The 20,521-nt window shown below is 43.2% G+C and overlaps 1 protein-coding gene across 1 annotated transcript in view; it reads left to right on the forward strand.

The window, feature by feature from the left end:
• Positions 1–3,670: 3,670 nt before the first annotated feature.
• efnb1 (ephrin-B1) overlaps positions 3,671–20,521 on the forward strand; it is a 57,056-nt gene continuing 40,205 nt past the window's right edge. The window contains exon 1 of the mRNA XM_035669722.1: positions 3,671–4,717. Within this exon, the coding sequence (XP_035525615.1) occupies positions 4,602–4,717 (116 nt within the window). The 5' untranslated portion in view covers positions 3,671–4,601. The remainder of the gene's footprint in view (positions 4,718–20,521) is intronic.

Raw genomic sequence — 20,521 nt, forward strand, 5'->3', positions numbered from 1 at the left:
TCAAGTTCTTTGATATTAAGCATCAAAGAACAATTTCTCTTTTCAAATTCTAATCTCATCTGAGAGGCTAAAAAGATATAATGCATGGAACTGTGGAGAGCTAAGATAGGAGGATCACAACCAGCTACTAATCAGGATTCTTATCAAGACTCCAAGATGTTTATATGTAGACAAAGATGGTTAGACGAAACGACTATTGTCTTGGCTTGTTATTAGACCTAATTACTGATATGAGAAGAGAAGAGAAGAGGTTTTGCTTACATCTCCTGCTGGGATGTTAAATTGAGGAGGACATGTTTAGCGCAGATTGTTATTTGTCTGTAATCAGTGTTTTCCTGTCAGTCAGAACAGCAGAGATGAGTAAAGGAGAGGAGCTGAAGTGAAGCAAGAGAAGGAAAAGAGTGAGGGGAGGAAGACGTCTGGACAGCAATCAAGCGTACCACAAACAGGAAATGTGAGTCTGCGGATGCCCCAGCTGTTGTGTTTGGCCCTCACTGCTGTTACAGTTAAAATCAAAGCAGCATGAATGGCTCATACAACAACTTTCAAGTGTTAGCCTCCGAAAATAGTTAGTTTACATTAACAGAGTTTTCCCACTGTTTCAGTTGGCTCAGTGTTTGGAGTGAGTCCATATTGTTTGCGTCTATGCCCTTGTGTTTCCTTTGGTGAACACTTTACTGTGCGTGCGACGGACGGGAAACATGCTGCTAAGTGCTTGTGTGTGTGTGTGTGTGTGTTGCCTCAGTGGTTAATGGCTGCTCGATATTGATTACAGCTGGAACGTCCGAGTCACATGTTGCTCGTCCTCTCAAGATAACGAGGGTTAACCACTTGACCCCGTGCATGCCAAAGTGGGCTCCGCTCAAACCTGTGGATCCGCAGCCCCGGCTGGAGCCACGTCTCCCTCAGCTCCGCTGAGGCCGCAGCCCTCTGGTCTCCGGCCTGGCCCATAGATCACGGCTGTGTCATGGAGCCACACCAGAGGGAAATGTGCCAGACTTCATTAAGGGCAGATTAAAAGCAAGAGGAGGCCACTTTAACTGTGATTTATTTTCACTGTGAGGTTGCTGGGCTGACTACAGGCCCGCAGTGGCTTCATCCCGGAATGATGATGTCATGGTTTCAGTGTTTGCTAAGTGTAAATATCAGATTGGGAAGGAACTTTGTCCTTGGGAACAGGGTTCATCTTGGTGTCTTAGAGGAAAACAAAAGAGAAAGAGAATGACTAACTTTTCTTCATTTTAGAGCTGAAATAAATCAGACGGTGAACGGAATATTACTCTGTAACCATTTTGATAATCTTTTTAGTCATTCATCTAGCAAAACTGCTTGATTTCCTGCTTCTCTCTGTTTTATGTTGTCATAAACTGAATCTTTTTAGCCATGGTAGAGACATGTCAGTCTGTTGGTCCACCACTTTGGTCCAGACTAAATGATCTCAACTGTTGGATGGATTGCCAGTTTGTACAGACATTCATGGTTCCCTGAGAATGAATCCTTACTATGGTGAAGCTGTGACTTTTGCTCTAGTGCCACAATCAGGTTGACATTTGTGGTTTCAAGTGAAATGTCTCAACAACTATTTGATGGATTGCCATGGAATTTGGATAATCTATATAGTGAATAATGAATCAATTGACCAAAAAACAACGATCAGTCGGTTAAATAATCTGTAGTTGCAGCTCTGCTCCATTTTAAAGGGTCTGAAGAGCGTCTGCATATGAGCGTCCGTGGTATCAAAGTACATTCACGCTATTTATAGAAGTACTAATCACAGCCACCTATACACATTAACACGATGACCTCATTCCTGGAGAACGCCACAATTTCATAGGTGGCTGTCTAAGGGGGAAAAAATCAAATTGCCTTTCATGGTGTGTCTGACTGAACATGAACTCCTTTGTCCTGACAACAGTGTACTACACTGTATGTCATGTTACATAAAGCTCTTGTGTTTATGTTGAATAATGTGTACAGTCCAATATCTGTTACATATCCTCTATAATCCTCTTGTACTATATGATGACATGTGTTTCTTCTGCCACGTGTTGTGTTGTGTAAAAGATTAGTTTTGATTGCTTCTGAAGGCAAATCTCTGTGAAGTGTTTTTGATTCTGCTGATTCCAGGCTGTGGTTTGACGCCACTCTCACAACAACAGCTTGGTATGTCCACCACCATCATCGTCGGTTGTCTCATTGGCTCACAGAAGATCAGGTATCTATCTGTGGCCATCTGATTGGCCATTGAGGTATCAGGTAGCCCAGACATCCTGGCCATCAGATGGGACATGCCAGCTTTGTGGCAACTGGCCTGTGTTTGCTGTCACTATGACAACACTCTGGCGGTCTATAGGCAGGCTCATGAAGATGCAGCCATGGCAAAACTCCAGCAACTCTTGTTGTATGAAGACAACTTCATGAGCTTTTTCCCTTGCCCATACACCTTGGAAGTGGGTGACTTTGTGCCAGAAATCCCTACTCCGATACAGCCATGGCACTCCAACTTCTGTGACCCCTGTTATCACTGGGCTCACACACGAAACACGTACAATGCACTAAATATAAAAACACATAATTACAAAGCATAATCATTTGGGTGTGGTGCTGATGTTGATCTTTTACAAGGATTTATGGGCTGTAAAGTCACAACAGGATGTAATAAAAAAAAACTTTCAGGAACCACAAGCCATGTCTGTAAGTTTCTGTCTGTCATTGTTCCTTTCCAATTATACTGAATCCCCCTCCTGTATTCCGTGAATCGATTTCATCCCAACCATTAGGGGGCGGCATTGATTGAATAAATGCAGCACACTCACACACACACACATACACACATACGCACACAAAGGGGGCACAGACATGGACATGATCAATTATGTGTCAAGCATTTCTTCCTCAATGAATGAATGGCTCAATGACTATAGGCTACCGACCGTCTATTGTCTATTGACACTGGAGACTAAGTTCTCATGCAGTTCATTATCCCAAAAGGGGACAACTAGAAAGAGATCCAAAGAGACCATTAATCATCATTCCTTTCAAAGAGGAAAAAAAAAAGAACGGACCAAAATAACACATACTGTAATGCTATACAGTGCATTCTAAGGATTTTTGCAGAATTGTACAATATATAAATTAGGTGACTTCATAATAGTATTACACAGAAATTATAGCCTAGTTATAAAGAGAAAATATTACAAATTCACTTATCCTACCTACCACAGGCATAATTATAATTCCCCGTGGGCAGATTTTGATAGGCCTTTATTATAGGAATGTTATGGCTTAACTATTTAGTGCTAGGTCTACAGGGGCAAGCAGGTCCTGGATTTAAAGGGGCCAAACTTTTTCCCCTGTAAGCACTTTTACGCACGCTCCAATAGCCTATCACGCTCGTTTTCCTCACCAAAGCTTTCAGTATGACGAATAACTTCAAAGTCCATTTCAATTTGGGTCGATGGCTCAGGCCGGGGTGGAGGAGGTGGAGATGTGGGGTCAACCCAATAACAGACTCCCAGCCCCCCCTCCTCTCTCTACCCACCATCCACCCCTCCACGTCCCCATAAATGCCTTTGCTTCCTGCTTCCAAGTTCGGACAGAGCGCTGTGATTGGCCGCGGCTCGCACTGTGGGCTGTTCCCCGTGCGCTCTCCTCGGCTCGGGTTACAGTTGAGCTCGAGCTGCTGCACTCACCGGAGCGCAGAGTGTTGTGCATGGTTAAAATAACAATATACCGGCATGGAAAGGTTGGCAGGCGGATTCAGAGACACCGAGCGGACTGGCGAGCAAGTCTGATCTTCCCACGGCACTTTTTGTGTCCGAGCAGCGACAAACAAACGGGGAGACGTACAGTATATTTACGCACTGGCCCCACGCAGCATGCCCGAGTTGGACTAGAGGCTAACCCCCGCTGGAGCGCAACACGCACGCGGAACGGCGCTGAGAGCCGGGAGGGATATTTACAATAGAAACTCAATTCCTTTGCGGAGAAGAATAGCGGAGAGGAGGAGGAGGAGGAGTGAAAGATAACACTGGAATGAAGTGGACCTCGGGATTCCCGGCGTGCTGCGGAGTTGTGACTGATGGATGAATGTGGTCATCTGTAGGCTATATACAGCGACAGGTACGCACACCATCGGGGGAGCTTTGACAAAGACACGGCGCAGCGCTTCATCGGCAGCCGCATCGCCAAACAACTGTGTCTCCAGAAAAAAAAAAAAGAACTGTGCGATTGGTTAGATCTGTTTCACCGCACATGAGATCGCTGAGTTGAGTTCTCACCACTGAGTAATAAGGTCGCGAAGGGCTGTTTTTTGTCTCAGCCACAGGTCAACCAGGACACTCGGGGGGCTGCTCTCCTTCCAGATCCTGTCAAGAAACCGGGAGGCTTCTTCGCACGTCCTGCGGACAGTTCAGCCAAGGACACAGGGGCCTGGAGCAGATTTCAAGAAGTCGGACAGAAGGACATGTATCTGATATCGACCTCACATGCTCCCGACTGATCGTAGCTCACCTTCCCACCGGGCGAACCACAGATAAAGGCTGCCAGGCGCACTGTCCGACGCTCTGAGTTATCGGCTCACTGTCTGTACGTTTATCAGAATGGCGGGACTCGGTTGTTGGAAGTATTATCTCTGGATCTTTATTTTAATGTGCAGGTCGGCGTTACCTTCAGCAAAATCGCTGGAGACTATCATTTGGAGCTCGCAGAATTCCAAGTAAGTCTCGTATTTCATTTGTACAAGCATAGCAAACTCACTGGGTGTGTGCGTAATGGAGGACTAACATTACTGGAAAAGTTGCTATTGTGTGCAAGCTGGGTTAAATGTTCTGTTAAATGTAGCAATTATGTGAAAAAGAACACATTTTTAGTTTTTAATTGTCATTCCTACGCCGCAGAGTTTGTGTTGATTTATTTCTCAGTGGGGAATTTCCCAACACCAAAGAAACACAGTAGGTAGGTGCCGAGCATATACAATACACAGTAGGCCTCACTTAAACCACAATGATGGGGGGTAATTATAGTAATTTATGACAATATTACACGCACCTTTTTATTACTAGACTGAGGGCAAAGTCTGCTCGGACTCTTCAGTTCATACTATCTCCGAGTTTGTCCACTTTCTTACAATTTCTTGTAATTTGTGTAATTAGCTGAGTAGAGAATGGAAGAGAAAAGTGAAGGAAAGCATGCCAAGTGTGTCAAGGTGTAGCCCAGTTGTGGAGGATATTTGTCCTCTCAGTCCGTCCCAGCAGCCCTGAACATGGGCTGCTTGGCTTCCGAGAGGGCCACACTGCGTCCCAACTCTCCACTGTTTGAATTTAGTTTGCCCACAAAAAAGTGTGATAAAACAATTTCAGCTTTTAGAGGAACAAACGCTTGAAATGAATTAAATTTTCCTTAATTGTCCTGGCTTGGATCCAGCCTTATTTCTCCACATCAAATCCAGGGCAAGTTTCTCAAAAGCAAGCAGCTGAAGCCAGACATTTTTCTAAAAAAATTCGTATTATTCCCCATCAAAACAAGCAGAGTGAGCCCAGACTGCTGATAATAAAATACGCTCTGGTAACAATTATCACCCACTTATACTTGACTCCCACATTTGCATTATGTTGGAAAGCATACATAAGGGGAAAATAAACTTAAAAAGGAAAAGAAAAAATCCCTCTCCTGTATTTCTGTATGGTTAGAGCTGAGGAGCTGACCTTCATTTGAGCTCACAGCACCAAGGGGAAATGGAGAGTAGCTCGACTAGCTTATAACTAGAACTTACCCATTCAAGTGAATCCATGATTTATACCCCAAATGTCAGATGTCATAGGAGCTCGTTGTGCAGTCAGCAAGTATGAATATTGCTGCCATGTTCATTGGAGTGTGTGTAGCTATGTGTGTATGTGTGTGTGGCCTGGTCCTAATGGTAAGACTACGGCCCATCAGCTTTTATTTGACTATGGCTGCAGAGGTAGTGGAACAATGAGCGTCATCAGATTGAGATATTATACACACATATATAACATTTGCACGAAAACCCGCACCTTGTGTCAGTCATGGGGAGACAAATGAAAAAAAAAAAAGGGGGGGGGAAGGAAGACATTTATTGATTGATGATGTCACCTGGAGGGAATGTCTTAGAAGGTTACCACGCTGGTTTAGGGATTGGAAGATCATTTCTCCATCTGTTTCTCCACTCTGCTCCTTGTAAAATCCCCATGCTGGCTGAATATTTCATAAAGTTCACAGTGGAACAATAATGCACTCTGCAAAGTGTTCTCTCAACCTAATTATCCAGCTCCTCTGTGCTTAGAAAACAATAGACAATTATCTTGCTGTGTGCAGGCTTTGCAATAACAAAAGACAAACCTGTTTTTCTTCTGAAATGTATCAGTCAGCAGCGCCGTCTGATAGGCAATAAAAAAGGAATACTTGTACAGCAATCAGCATCTGTCTTCTCCGTTTGTTGTTTTAAACTCCATCTCTCTGTCTTGGCCTATATTACTCCATAGTGATAACAGAGTGAGAGGCCTATAGAAATGTACAGTACACTATCTGGTGACTTATCTAGATTTACGATGTCTTACTTCCTGTTCCCACTTTGGGGAGCACTGCTGCCTCAGCTAATAAATTAATCTGGCCCTCTGCTTGCACACTGTACCACATACACACAAAATATAACAATACCAGTGCTTCCCTACAGGCCATGAGTTATGATACAAAGTATAGGAAACCAGCAGGTTTGGGCCACTATGTTGTGTGTGTGTGTTTCTATTCTTAATGTGTATGGTTGTGCAGGCTTATGTGCGGGTCCCTCTGAGTGTTCCTGCTGTTATGGATTTCCATGTGAGGATGCTATCACTCCCACTCCTGCTTTATCAATAACTGGGGTTTGCTTAATTGATTTCCTCCCAGCGTGCTTGAACAGGCAACATACATCATCACTGTGGCGCTGTCTGGAAAGAAGGAGAAGAAACATCACTGAGTTTTAGTTTTGCTGCGGGATGTATCAGACCTTTTTTTTTGATATTTAATTTTAGGCTGGATGAGTGAAATGGCAAGGGGTGGAGAGGGGGGAATTGGGTGGAGGTGCAGCCGTGCAGAAGAAGGCTGGATGTGTCAACGTCCCCAGTCGGTAAAGAACCGTCTAACATTTGATCAGAGCAAATCGGATTAGTTCTCATTTAGCTGAGTGGGATTACGGCAGAAAATGTCACTTTGTTATGACTGATCACGTCCCATCGCTTTGGCTGAAGCTAGCACAGCAATGCACAGGCATACTACATACAGTACATACACTCACACACACATACACTCGCAGTGTGCTCGGGAATGCTGCAGCAGTGCCAATTTAATGATAATCCGAGAAGGTTGCTATGAGTGGCTCCTGCACGTCCTCTAACCCTCCTTCGCTAATATTTACCTCATGACCTGTAGCTACCACAGCCTGTTTGCAGCAGAACAGGAGACAAACAAGATGATGGGAGAGAGACGGAAAACACATTTGCACACCTCTGAAAACATACAGTGAGGAAACAGCCACGGGCTGGCCAGGAGTCTGCTGCACTGATTTTGAACTCCTCGCATTTCGATGAGGCTTGGAAACATTTTGCAGACATTTTTTGGTCTCTGTGACGCCTTTGAAGCCCACAAAAGAGCTCAAAATATTGTAATGGGGAGAGAGAGAGAGGCGTTTGTGTCGATAAAAGTCAGCTAAAGCCTCTGCTGCTGTGAGTCTTTACTTACTCATCTTATTTTGCTGCCCATTGACCTCAGCTGCCTGGCTTACAGTTTAACGGTTGGCTGGTTTGCTTTATTGCGTGCTTGCATGGTTTAAGGGTTCGGTGAGTTTGATGATTAAGCTCGATTTGATTACCACTGTGATGTTTAGTGATATTCAGCAAACATGTTTGTTTTTTTCCAAAACCGAAAAACAAAAATATGTTGTTTTTTTTTAAAGAGGAATAAAAATTGTACTTTTAGATAATGAGGTGGCAAGTTTATTGTTAAATACGTTTTCAAAACAACATTATTTTATGTGACTGCTATTAGTAGAATAGATGCACAGAAGGCCTCATTAAAGTTCAAGTTTTGTTTTCATAATTAGCTTCTCCCGATAAGATAATTGGGGGAAGAAACTGTTTTTCCAATAAGGTAATTAGGAAAAAGCAAACGGCTGCCTTATCTTTGTTTTTCGAAACAGATGTTATCAAAGCAAAATGTTTTAAAGGTTTATTCTTGAACGCTGAGAAACCTTTGACTCCTGCAAAGTGGTGTTCACAAAAGCTTAACTAAGCTGACATTTAAATATAACAAGGATTTCAGTAGGAGGTTAAAAAAACAAACTGAAACCGCAAAACTTGAAACTGCCGCAACCTGTTAAACAAGCGCTGGGCCGAAACTTCAGGACTAGACCAGAAACAGGATTTGGTTCCTTGCAAGGAGTCCAGTGAACGCTACCCTTTGCTGCTCGCTGCAGTGTGGGTCACTGCTGAGAGGGTCAGAGGCCTGTTTTTTTTTTTTTCTGTCCCGCGCCCTGCTGCTTGCCCCTTCTACCCCTTGCGATATACACCTTCCCTCTTCTTGCCTGCCCGAATCCCCCCTTTCGACTCTGATCGTGTTTCCCTCTGATAAAGATCTCATTACACACAGAGAGGACTTAGAGCCTGAGCCCCACTCAGAGAGAAAGAGAGAGGGCCAACCAATAAGAAATACTTCTGGACAGCAACTGGCCCACGGTGCTGTAAAGGCACCCTGTGTCTCACTCTGAGGACAGCTGCGTTTGCTTTTATGTGTGGGCACTTCTGTGTCGACGTGTCTGTTGTTTCAGCGGTGTGTAACGACGAAATTCTTCATTTAGAAATTCTTCATTTGGTTATCTAAATGAGGCACCTGGGCTCAGAAAGGGGTCGCAGCGCTTTAAGTTATTTCAGGGAAAAAATGCAGTTTTTCCATCATGGTTTCTCTCCACATGGACTCACTTTATCCGCTGGTGGTTTGGCTGCCACATCACTGAAAACTGATCATTCTGCTTTTTGTGTGTTATTGATGCATTCATTTCTTTATATTCAAGCAGTGGTGCGCATGAAACCCAGTTTCGCTCCCCCGGGTTTTGGACAAGTAGCATTTGCAACTAATTTTTAGCATTTTTTTTCATGTGCATGTATGAGTTCCCAACTGGTCCTCATAACCCAGAGTTACAATTGGGTTTCTTTCAAGACATATTATAGGGGCTGATTTTAAAGCTGGGACAACAGCTGACTGCGATGAATCACTTGGAAGAAGAGCTGAAGGGATTTGTCAATTAATCAGCGAGCTGATTAAAAACAATCAACGGCAACTTTGATAATCGATATTACAGTATTGATAAAAAGGTCTATTATTGTACAGTATCATGATAACAATGTTGTAATGTATTACATTTTGTTGGAACTCATTGAGAAACTGTTACTTGCTAAACTAACCAGACAGGAATGTCTGTTTTTTTTTGTTTGGTTTAACCAGGGAATAAAAAATATGACTGATCAAGGTACTTACTAACATTGATGGAACAATCATGTTAATGCAACCTAATATACCCAGCAATAGATACCACAATATAAGATTAGAAAATCCTCCAGACAGTTGACAAATTCATAGTGTCTCGTGTTATTGCCATATTGGCCACACCTATCATTGATAACTTTTTGTTTTGTGGACAAAACAAGTGCGAAGACAAACTAATCGGTTACTCAAGAAGTAACAGACAAATAGTCAATAAGGAAGATAATTGTTAGAACACACAATGCATTGTCTTGTCTCAATCTTGACAGTTTTGAACTTCTAGACTCTCACATAGGCGTGACAGACATGGTCTTATGTTGTCTGTTGTGAGTCACAGAAAACACTGACAAACCTGTTGAAACTTTGTGCTACTCAGCATGATTGTTTTGGTAATAAAACCACATTCATTAAAGACTTACGTGTGCCAAAACAAGTATCGGATTTGATCTTTATCTGGTGCAATCATTTCTAGTCCAATTATTTTGTGAAAAAAAAAAAAAAATGCAAATCAAAATGAGCTCTTTATATTTTTATTCAATTTAAGCTATGATTAAAGGATGCTAAGTCTCATATGAAAGGGACAAGTATAAGCTTATGGAAGTGAATGAGTGCTTGAGAGTGCATGTCGGTGTGCCATTGTTCTTTGTCCAGCCACAGTGGAGCATTAAGGAAGTGTTAGAAGCGTGCCAGTGTGCCCCTGTGAAAGTGTTGAGGGCCGAGCGGTGGACGAGTGTGGAGTGGCTGAACAGTGGCTGCCTTACAGGCAGTTAGCGACCCGGCTTCATTAGACAGAGGCTCTGGCTGGCAGCAACGAGGAACTTCCCATCAGCTCCGGCTCTGCCAAGCAGAGGCACAGGCGCTGGTGCTGGAAAGCTTCCTTTAAGATTTTTTCTTGTCGCCTCGCTTGCACTTCAGCTGAATCAAGTGAAAATGGAGGGATACAGAGTTACAGGAAGTGGGGAAAGAAGTTGGGCGAAAGCGGGGAAAAGTCTGCCTTTTGTTTGCCATCTTAGTTCTTTTACATAAGAGCAGTTGAAAATAAGGGGATTAAACAGGAGAGGAAAGGAAGCTGATGTAGAGCGTTGAAACGCGGCCCTGGGCTCAACCGCACATCCTTTCAGTCCAGCGTAGAGCTCCCAGATTACTTCCATGTGTCAGTGCGAGGGGGAAAGAGAGGGAGAAAAGAAGAAAGGAGGACAGAGAGAGAGAGAGAAGTTGAGCGATTGAAAAGCAAGCGGACTTGGATTGGTGGAGATCAGCGGTGGTGTTGGACAGTGGAACGGATCTGTGTGACAGCCATCTCTAAAACCATTACCCCTGCGGCTCCGACTCGGGAACTCGTAACCTCCTCCTCTGGACTGACCTCATAGACTTAACTCTTTCTCAGAGAACCCCTCTGTGCTGTGGAGGCAGACTTCATCAGACGCCAGGCCCAAACAGCGGGCAGGCAACCTTTACAGCCAGCTGCAATACAAGTTTTAAGACGTCATGAGTTGTCACCGACATACAGGCAGCAAGGGATCTGTTTTCCCCCAGTTTGTGGCACTCAAAAGACTTTTGTGGGAAGTTTTGAATTTAGTGTGCCAAGACTTTGGGGAACGGGTTGAGGAATTCCAACAAACAATGACAAAAATGGATGGGAGAGGACTAGGAATGCATGTTTATTAACAAATAAAAATGTCATGGTTTTGCTGAAAAACGGAGCTTCGTAAATGATGCAAGTATAGACAACCCTTTCTTAATTTATTTAGTACTAAAGAACAAACTTACACAAAATATTTTTAAAAAGTAATTTTACTAGCTTTTCTGGAGCTTTCTACCACTGCAAAATAACAAAAATATATATTAGACAAAACTTTTTAACTCAAAGTACACTTACCAGCTTTAGGCAAACTTTGTCCCTAGCTTTCAACCTCATCTACAAAATAACAAAAAATATGTATTAGACAAAACATCTTAACTTAAGGCTCACTTTACTAGTAATTTTACTGGATTTTTCTGGAGCTTTCAACCATATCTACAAAATTACAAAGTATAGTAGACCCTTTGCAAAAAAAGCTACCTTAAGGTTACCTTACTAGCTTTACTAGTAATTTTGCTGGATTCAAAAAGTACAGTAGACAAACAAACACAAACTATGCTCTGATTAAAGCTAGTAAGTCGACGTTGAGTTAAGATTCTTTTTTTGTCTGATTTTCTGAAAAAAATATTCTTGTCTTTTAACAGAATATATTTATATCACCCATTATAATATATGATAATATAATGTAATATAATGTAATATAATGTATTATATACATTTCTTGTAGGACCTGTTAAATCACTTCCTTGTGGCTCCCTAAGTGGAACCAAAGTGAGCTTTACTTTTACAGTTAATATTTTAGTAGTAGAGACTGGCTGAAGCATGACCATCCCAAAGCAGCTCTGAACATATCATTAATGATCATCATGGAGCTCTTTGTTCACTGTTATGAGTATACTAATGGAGTGACAGTGTAATTGAATGGAGTGGTAGGATAATAGAATGATAAAATGATAAAGTAATGGAATAGTGTGGTAGCAGCCCCCTTTTCCCAAGGGATACCCCCCGTAAGTGTGTCAGGATGGCAGATGGGCGGTCTGTAACAAACCCCCTCCCCCATGTTAATTATAAAGCATCATAATCCATCTATGGCATACAGAGGCAGGACATGGAGACTATTAGGGGAGCATGGAAATGGCACAGTGTATAATCCTCGGGACTTTACCACTATTAGGCTCCCCAGGCATCAAGCAAAAACCACTCATTTCTCCAGTAATCTTGTTTCAGCACTCCCTTTCTTGCTCTGTATGCGTGTGTCTCTGTAAATGTGTGTCCCAACTTTTTAGATGTTAACTGGAAGTTTGATTTATCTTTAATTTTTTCCCCCTACTTCTTCTTTTTTTCCCACCATGCCCAGAGGCAAGACAGACAGCCCCAAAAGCCTTCGAGTTTGTGTGTGTGAGTGTGTATGCGTGCCTCCGTTAACCCATTCTGCCAAGTCTTGGCTCAGCCTTTTCTAAGCAAACTCCCAGCATGATCCCGGTCCCCCTTGTGCTGGTGAGAGGAGTTGGAAGAAAAGGCCTGTGGGACTCCTGCTGCTCCCAGGCCCAGTCCCGGCCCTCCGCCTACAAGGGCCGGGCCTGGGATTTGCTGCGCGCCGGGGCTCTGTGTGGCAGCTGTGACTGACGCTTCAATCGCCTCTCCCTGGGACACCCCAGTGCAACCCTGCATTCCCTTTCACACCTCGGAAACGGGGGAAAAAGACAATTACACACATATTCAGCAACCTCCCTCTCCCAGTCTTTGCACAATACTGCATCTCTGATGTATGGCCATTTACCAGATCTATAAAAACATTTCTAAAGTTTCTGTGTTTTGCAAATAAGACCTCCCTCTAAACAACTTGCAAATTAGTTTAGTTGTCTGGACAGCCTGTCTGCAATTTTATTATGTATTTAAAGTTGCTCTTGTTTATTTAATTTTTTCCGAGTTGTCCTCTCCCTAAGTAAACAGTATAACTCCACTATTTCCTTTGCATTTCCCTTGATATTTAGAAAATGTAAGTAATGGAAAAAGATTTGAGCCTAAAAGTGGAGTTAATGCTATCATGTATGGATTGTCAGTAAATTGAGTTTGTCTCCTGGCTATTGGAGCAGGGACTCGTAAGCCAGCGGGATTTAAGTCTCTTAATTGAATTATTTTGATTGCTGACTTGATTGATGGAGTCAGATGTGGAGCGTTTTCCATGGGTTTTTGTCTGACTAATTCTTCTTCCAATAGAGCCATACCAGACAGATACAATAGGAACCTGCAATCAATCACAACTGCAACCCTGAGCATTTTGTTTTGAGAGAAATGTGCCTGCCATCAGGTCCGAGTTCCACAAGCCATCCAGACAACGTAAAACCAACAATGACATCAGATAGTAGAGCACTCTAAAGTCTAATCTTCCCATAATGCCATGCTAAACCCCACAGAGACCCACGGCAGGGAGAAAGGCTTTTTTATGCCCCAGCGCTGCTCCTCCTCCCATGGCCTCTGGCTCTCTGTGAGTGTGTGTGTGTGTCCATGCATGTTGGGAAGAGAAAAAGAATTCAAGAGTGAATGGAGATGTCACTGTCAGACTCTGGCCTCCACATGAATCTGCTCCAGAATGACCATATTGGCAGCTTGTGTGTGTGTCTGTGTGTTGAGTGAGAGAGCCTGTCGGGGGTCTGCTGTTTCCCCTCCACGCCGAGTTCTTACGGCCGTGATTGGAGCGCAGCAGGACACAGGTCTATATTTCATCCTATTCATATGAGGGAGGCCGTTTCATCTCCCACACACATGTTTCCCATCAGATGTGTGTTTATTCTCCCCCATGATGTGCTTTGCCATAGAAGCCTCTCATCTCTCCAATATTGGAAATAGGAGTGAAGGTCTGCTAAAGCAAACACAATATCCTAAACCTCTCTGCTCACTTTATTATGAACTATGCAGAGAATAAGACCGTAGGCATTGCGTTGACTCTATTTAATGAGTAACCATGGTACTTTTTCCTCTAACGGCTGTAATATAATATTTCACACTGTGATTTTAACTTGCTAATCTTAATGTGCCTCTCTTTCCGTGCTCTGCTGTCTCATCTTCCATTTTCCCCCTGCACTGAAAACTTTGACTACTTTTAGCTATTCTCCTCATCTGTCTCTCAAGTCCCCCACTGTGAAACATGACAGCCCGAACCTCCACCACATCACTCCTCTCTTCTCCTCTCCTGTCTCTGAGATGAAAGCTTTTCTTTGCAGACAAACCTCTGTGAGTCCTTTCTGTGCGCCGGGCCCAGGCCTGTGTTTCTGCTTTTAGTAGCTCTGTTTTCAGCATTTTGTGATTTATTTATACATCTCTGATTGTAGCACCTCGTGCATGTCAAGAACCTCAAAGTTGGCACCTTGCATGTGCATTATGTGGGCTGAGTCAAATTCTTATTTGAAATATACATGAATGCATGAATATATTTATTGCCGAGAAGCCCCTGTGCATCCGGGAGAGTCTCATTTCCTGTCGTGACCGTGCTCTGGAATGGAGTGGCGTGATCCTTGAAGGCGCCCCACATGCGGCCACCAAATAGAGCCGCCTGGTGCACCTCTCACACAATGGAATGGTAGAGGGAAGGGAAATGATTTGGCTCCTTTTTGAGGGGCTGGAGCAGTCGCTTCAAAGCAGTGTGCCTGGCTGAGGCTTTAACCGGCCTTCTCTCTGCATTAGATGTGCGTCCAGTGATGAGCCTTTGAAGGGTGCGGGCAGTTCTGGCTGGGAGATTGCGATTGCATTGCACGGGTGTTGGGGTTCTGGCCTTGCAAAGAGCCTTGCAAGTCCCTGGCTTCAACAGGATTGTGGTACTCCACTCTCAGTGTTGCTTAAGTAGGCTGGACTAAAACGTGTTGACCTGAAAGCCGCAATGTGACGAGGGAACAGCGGCTCTGTCACGTTTGGACACACACAACACACACACACACACACACACACACACACAACACACACACACCCACACACACACACACACACACACACATAGATATATATATCACAGCGGGAAGGTGGTGTGGATATGTGTGCGCAAGCTCAGGAGTCAGCTGTGGTTGACTTGTGCAGATTAGGTTTGAGTGTGCGTTACAGATGGCAGTAATAATGATCAGATAGCCCTTGTAATGGAGACGGCCCAGTTTGTAATGGCTTCCTAAAACAACACATGGAACGTCTTTACGAGGCCACAATCCGCCCGGTTATCACAGAGCAAACTGTGTGAATGAGAATAGCATCATGTCAAACAAGCTATTTATTAGCACACACATCACACACACACACATTTCATTTTAATACCGACAGCCTGCATCTTGCTTGCGCTCTGCTTGTTAAAGGCGAGTGTTATCAGAGGAGACACAGACTCCCGCTTCACCAGTTAGGCCGTCCTCCCCTTTTACATCCACTGTTAATGAGCCTAATGATGTGTGTCTCCCCGATTGCATCAGTCAATATGCTGTTCAATATGGGTTTTAGAAACCCACTGACAACTTAAGCATGTCCGCCTGGATAAGATCTCCCATCCAAGGGAGGAAAGAAAGAGCAACTAATTTGTCTTGGATTGGATGGGACATGTGTAGCTGTCTTTTACAATCATGAGCAGAGATTGTAAGCAGAGAATAGACTTGTCACTCAAATTCTCTGATAAGAAGCTGCTTTTAAGACACAGAACGCAGCTGTGTATTAAAAGCACTGTGTCCTAGTTATAACAGAGCCTGGCGCTCTCTCGTATGGGGATCTATTGTTTGTTTGGTGTAGATAGATTTCAGCTTTTTCTGTCTTTCTGTTGTGTTCGTTTTTGATTTCAGTGCAGATTTAGTTTCAGTTACGTTTTTATATTTCAGAAGGGCTTTAGTTGGAGGTTTTTTTCAGTTTATGTCAGGAGGTGTTTAGTATGTTAGAGACCAGGGACATTTGTCTTTATGCTTTGCCGGAGAGTTTCCGTAGAAGTTTAATAGTCTTGGTATATTGATTACAGATGTGGCCTTTTCATTTCTACTCCGTTTTTTTTACTGCATTTAGCTTTATTATTTTTAGTCACATTAGTTAGTGCAGCTTTCAACACACGTACCCAAAGTACTTTCTCTTGTTTTTACATATAATTTACTGAGCTAATATTGGTTTCTTTCCTCAGTAAAAAAGAAAAAAAAAAAGCAGGCACAGACCCCTGTGACACTGATAAAAGCTGTTTCTTTTATAAACCACACAGCATTTGATTGATCTGTCTCGTGGTCTTGATCCCTGGGCTTGGCTGATTAAACCTATCCATCAGCTTCTCTTATCAGCGCCCTAACAGATCGACTGCAGGACACTGAACTAAAACCCGTGTATTGTTGTTACACAGAAAAAGTCAAAGGCTAAGGACAGGGAGGGGAAAGGTTTACCAGAACTCCCCTCTTCGAGGCCTTGTGAACAAAGCAAAAAAAAATCGCCACCATGTTGTTTTAAAGAAACAGCTCCTGTTTAAAAAAGGTTTTAAGATAAGCATCCCTCATGATATTGTCATGAGTTTCCTGCACTCACACACACTTTTTTCGGGCATATTGGAATAACCTCTAAATGAGGTTCAACAGTGGCATTGCAGATTGTGACAAGAGTGTTTCCCCTCTAGTGGGAAATCAGAAAGTAATGTTTCCTGTCCACAGTGTGTCAGCTCCCCACTAGTGATGTGACCCTGCCCCTGATCACAACTCACACACAGACATCAGCCAGATAATGACATCTCTTTCACTGACGGGCTGTCATTCACATGCCTCTGCAAGTGTCGACACACACACTTGGTCGTACGCATGCAGGCATGCTCTTGTGCTCGCTTGAAAACGAGGGCAGACGAGCACGGTCGGCGTTATGAATCATCTGAGTGATTTGCAAGTCAAATAGACAGTTTCATAAGATGTGCCTGTTATTTTGTGAAATAAATTTGAGTTTCTCATCTTCTGGGTGACTGTTAAAGCAAATACATCAAGGCGACTAAAACGTGGATGATTGCATGTCACTTTGCTCTCATTTATCTGCAAGCATCTATTACCATCATGTTGTCAAGTCAATGAAAACAGCACAGGAAAAGGCAACAGATGGGCTTTTATAATTCACATGATGATTTTGTTTGTTCAAGATAAAGCATTTTTTAAAAATCTTTTATCTCATCTTAAACTTATCTTTAAAAGTGCATTAATTTATAATTCTTAACATCCGGAAAACAAACTATTTCACATAGTTCAACATAAACACAGACTTTTATGGTGGATAACGATCATATCACAGCCTGCATGCTGGTTTATCATCATTTATGGCATGTCAAAATCAGATAGTGCCAAAGTTTCCAACTTGCTTCCCTATCAAGTAACAATCAAAGTTTACATAGTCAGAATTGGATGTTGAAAGAAGATGGTTTATTGAAATCCTGTTGCAACATGCCCTGCAAAAGCAGGTGTGGACCTGCTAGCACGCCTACTTGCCGCTTGGGGGGAAGGGGGTGTGAATGCTCCCCAAATGCTAGACAGGAGAAGTTGCCTGCGTGGCACATTCATTAACCTGGTATCTAGCTAATCTCCTGGCTAATTCATTTAGTCCTGTGAGCACTCCTGTGTATTAATATCCTCTCTGTGCTGCCGCTCATGGGATGCAGTAGGAGCGTAGCCATGGCGATGATTGTGTCATTATTTTGCAGTCAGATGAGTGATATCCCAGAGGGCTGTAGCAGGGTTGTCCAGGCCAGTTGAGAGGGGCTGATTAGAATTGCAAATGGCCGCCAAGTGTTGTGTTTATTGTGTGTCTCAATATTGGAGACAATCAGGCGAATCAAAGCCCTCAGCTGGAGAGATGGGACTAAGGCACGGTGGGCCTCTCTGGTTGGCACCATGTCCTCACTGCTTGCACAGTGCTACCTCCCCCCTCCCTCTCTTCTTGTTGCCCTCTCCCTCGGTCGACTCAGTCGTGTGTATAGGTCCTGAAGTACGTGGACACAGCTGGAGAAAGAGAAGAGGAGACAGAAAGAACCACTAAATCTAGTGCACTCAATCATCTGTAGTGTGGCGGTCCTCTCACACAGCTGAGAAATATTAAACACGCTTTATGATAATGAAAGCGCTGGCGACAGACATAAATATCAGTGGCAAAGTGCTGAAGGATTAAAATGTCTTGTACATTTGCTCATAACACAAATTTGTCATTGATTTCATTGCTTTCTGAATCGTTAGAGACAGAATTATCAGCTTTTCATCAGTGGAATTTCTTCTTTTTTTTTTCTCCAAGGCCTGTCTATGATGAGGTATATCAAGTCCCATATTAAGGGTGCAGGAAGAGTTAGATATCTGCATGCAGTTCTGGTGTCAAGCCCTGCAAATGGAACCTATTGGCAGCCAGCCCTTGTTATGGCTGGGTGACAGACTGTGGTGCAGAGTGCCCTAAACACACATTTTCTCCGCAAATCACTTGTGAATTGTTCTTACTCAACGATTGGCCATTACCCCATTATTGACTCACTGTTTGTACAAGATTCGGTGAAATCCATCTGAAAGTCATCCAGTCCTGTTGTGTGAGACAGGAAGCTAGTGTTTTAGCTCACCGTGTAATTCACTCTGTCATTTGCACACAGAGAGGCCTATCTTCTCTTGTTTCGCTACTGTTGGCTTTTAAAGAATGTGTGTGTGCGCTCCTGCATGCATATGTCCCTGTTCGAACACAGGATAATTCCTCAGGTCATACATGCTCCGCATATAGCACCGCATGACCAGTCACAACAGGCATGTGTGAGGCCCAGGTACGGGCATGCATACTGAACAGGTATCGCTACAGGGAGATGACTGTTAAAGCTAAGTTTTATTGCACCACACATGTTCTCTCAAACTTGCGCTGCTACAGGCTAAATGAAAATCCAAGTTAAGAGGAATGTGTTCACCCTCTACGGAAATCCCTTAGATTTACTGTGAGCTTTTTCCGTGACCTCTTAATGAAGGAAAGGCCAGCAGCCATCATAAGACTCACATGTCTGACATGATATAATCAAGAGTCACCAGCTTTGAAAGGCAACAGTCAGTGCATGTGAGAAGCTGCAGCTCACGGCTTGTTTAGACAGCGTTGTGTGCCGTTGAGCTTGACAAGCAGTTGATGAGAGATCCTTAGAATTGTGTGTGTGTGTGTGTGTGTGTGTGTGTAAGGAGAAAAAAGAGAATGCTTGAGAGGGAGAGTGTGTGTCAGATCGCCGACGTGGCTGTTTGTGAGTGTGTGAAACCAAGGAGAGAGTTCATGAGGTGACATCTCGTCAGCTGTTTGACTTTCCCAGTTTCCCAGGGAAGCAGTTTCAAGAACAATGCAGAAGAAAAACCACCAACCACCAACAATTGAAATGCCACAAAAAAAAACGGTGCTGTTTGTTGGTGACTGAATTATTGCCGTTGCTTGAGATTGGAGACAGGGGAAATGTGTGAGTGACTGCACTGTGCTTGTAGCAGACACATATCACCTACCGGACTCCTCTACCCATCCATCTCCCAGCAATCCTCACAATAGCAGGAATACATTAAAAAAGAGCGAGTCAGGAGGGAAGGAAGATAAATATTGTGTTAGTATTTTCCCTGTCGCTCCCTTGCAATTGTCTTTCACATTGACAGATGAACAATGAAAGTATTTTGAACTTTGCTGCGTGCTATCTTTTACTTCTGGGTTCAGAACCGTGCTGTCAAAGCCAGACGTGCTCTGGCAGAGATTGATTGATTTGCTTTCTGTGTGCCATGTCTTCCCTTTGTTCTTCCAGGAAGGCTTTGGTTTCTCTCCAGTCTTGCAGACTTTCTGTAGCTGTGTCATATTAACACCTGTTAACAACATACAGACTCATAAAATATCGATTCAGCTCCCCCTTGATCATTAAGTGTTGCTATAAAATTCAAACTGGAAGTAGTTAATTCTGTATTCTGAAAGAGACGCACCTAAGTCTTTCTGCAGCAGAACGTCTGCTTAAATGAGTATGAGGGAAAGCAAAAAATAAATATCCTTTCAAGGTGATCTTTGAATAGTATCATATTATTACTATTGAAAATAGTTTGACATTTTGGATACTAAGTTTATTTGCTTTCTTATTGGGAGTTAGATGAGAAAATTGATACCACTCTCATGTCTGTACACTAAATATAAAGCTACAGCCAGCTTAATGACTGGAAACAGGGGGAAAGGGTTAGCCTGGCTCTGTCCAAATTTAACAGACTCAGTATACTAGCACCCCTTAAGCTCACTAATTAACATTTTGTATCCTGTTTGTTTAATCCAGACAAAAACAAAATGTAAAAAAGCCACATGTTACAGGTGTCAGATTTAGTTACTTTTCGGCAGAGCCAGTCAAGCTGTTTCCCCTTGTTGTTTTTCTCTTTATGCTAAGCTAACCAGCTGCTGGCTCCAGCTTCACATTTA

This window comes from Morone saxatilis, unplaced genomic scaffold, assembly GCF_004916995.1.
Source record: "Morone saxatilis isolate NCDOM2014 unplaced genomic scaffold, NCSU_SB_2.0 Contig22, whole genome shotgun sequence".
NCBI lineage: Eukaryota > Metazoa > Chordata > Actinopteri > Moronidae > Morone > Morone saxatilis.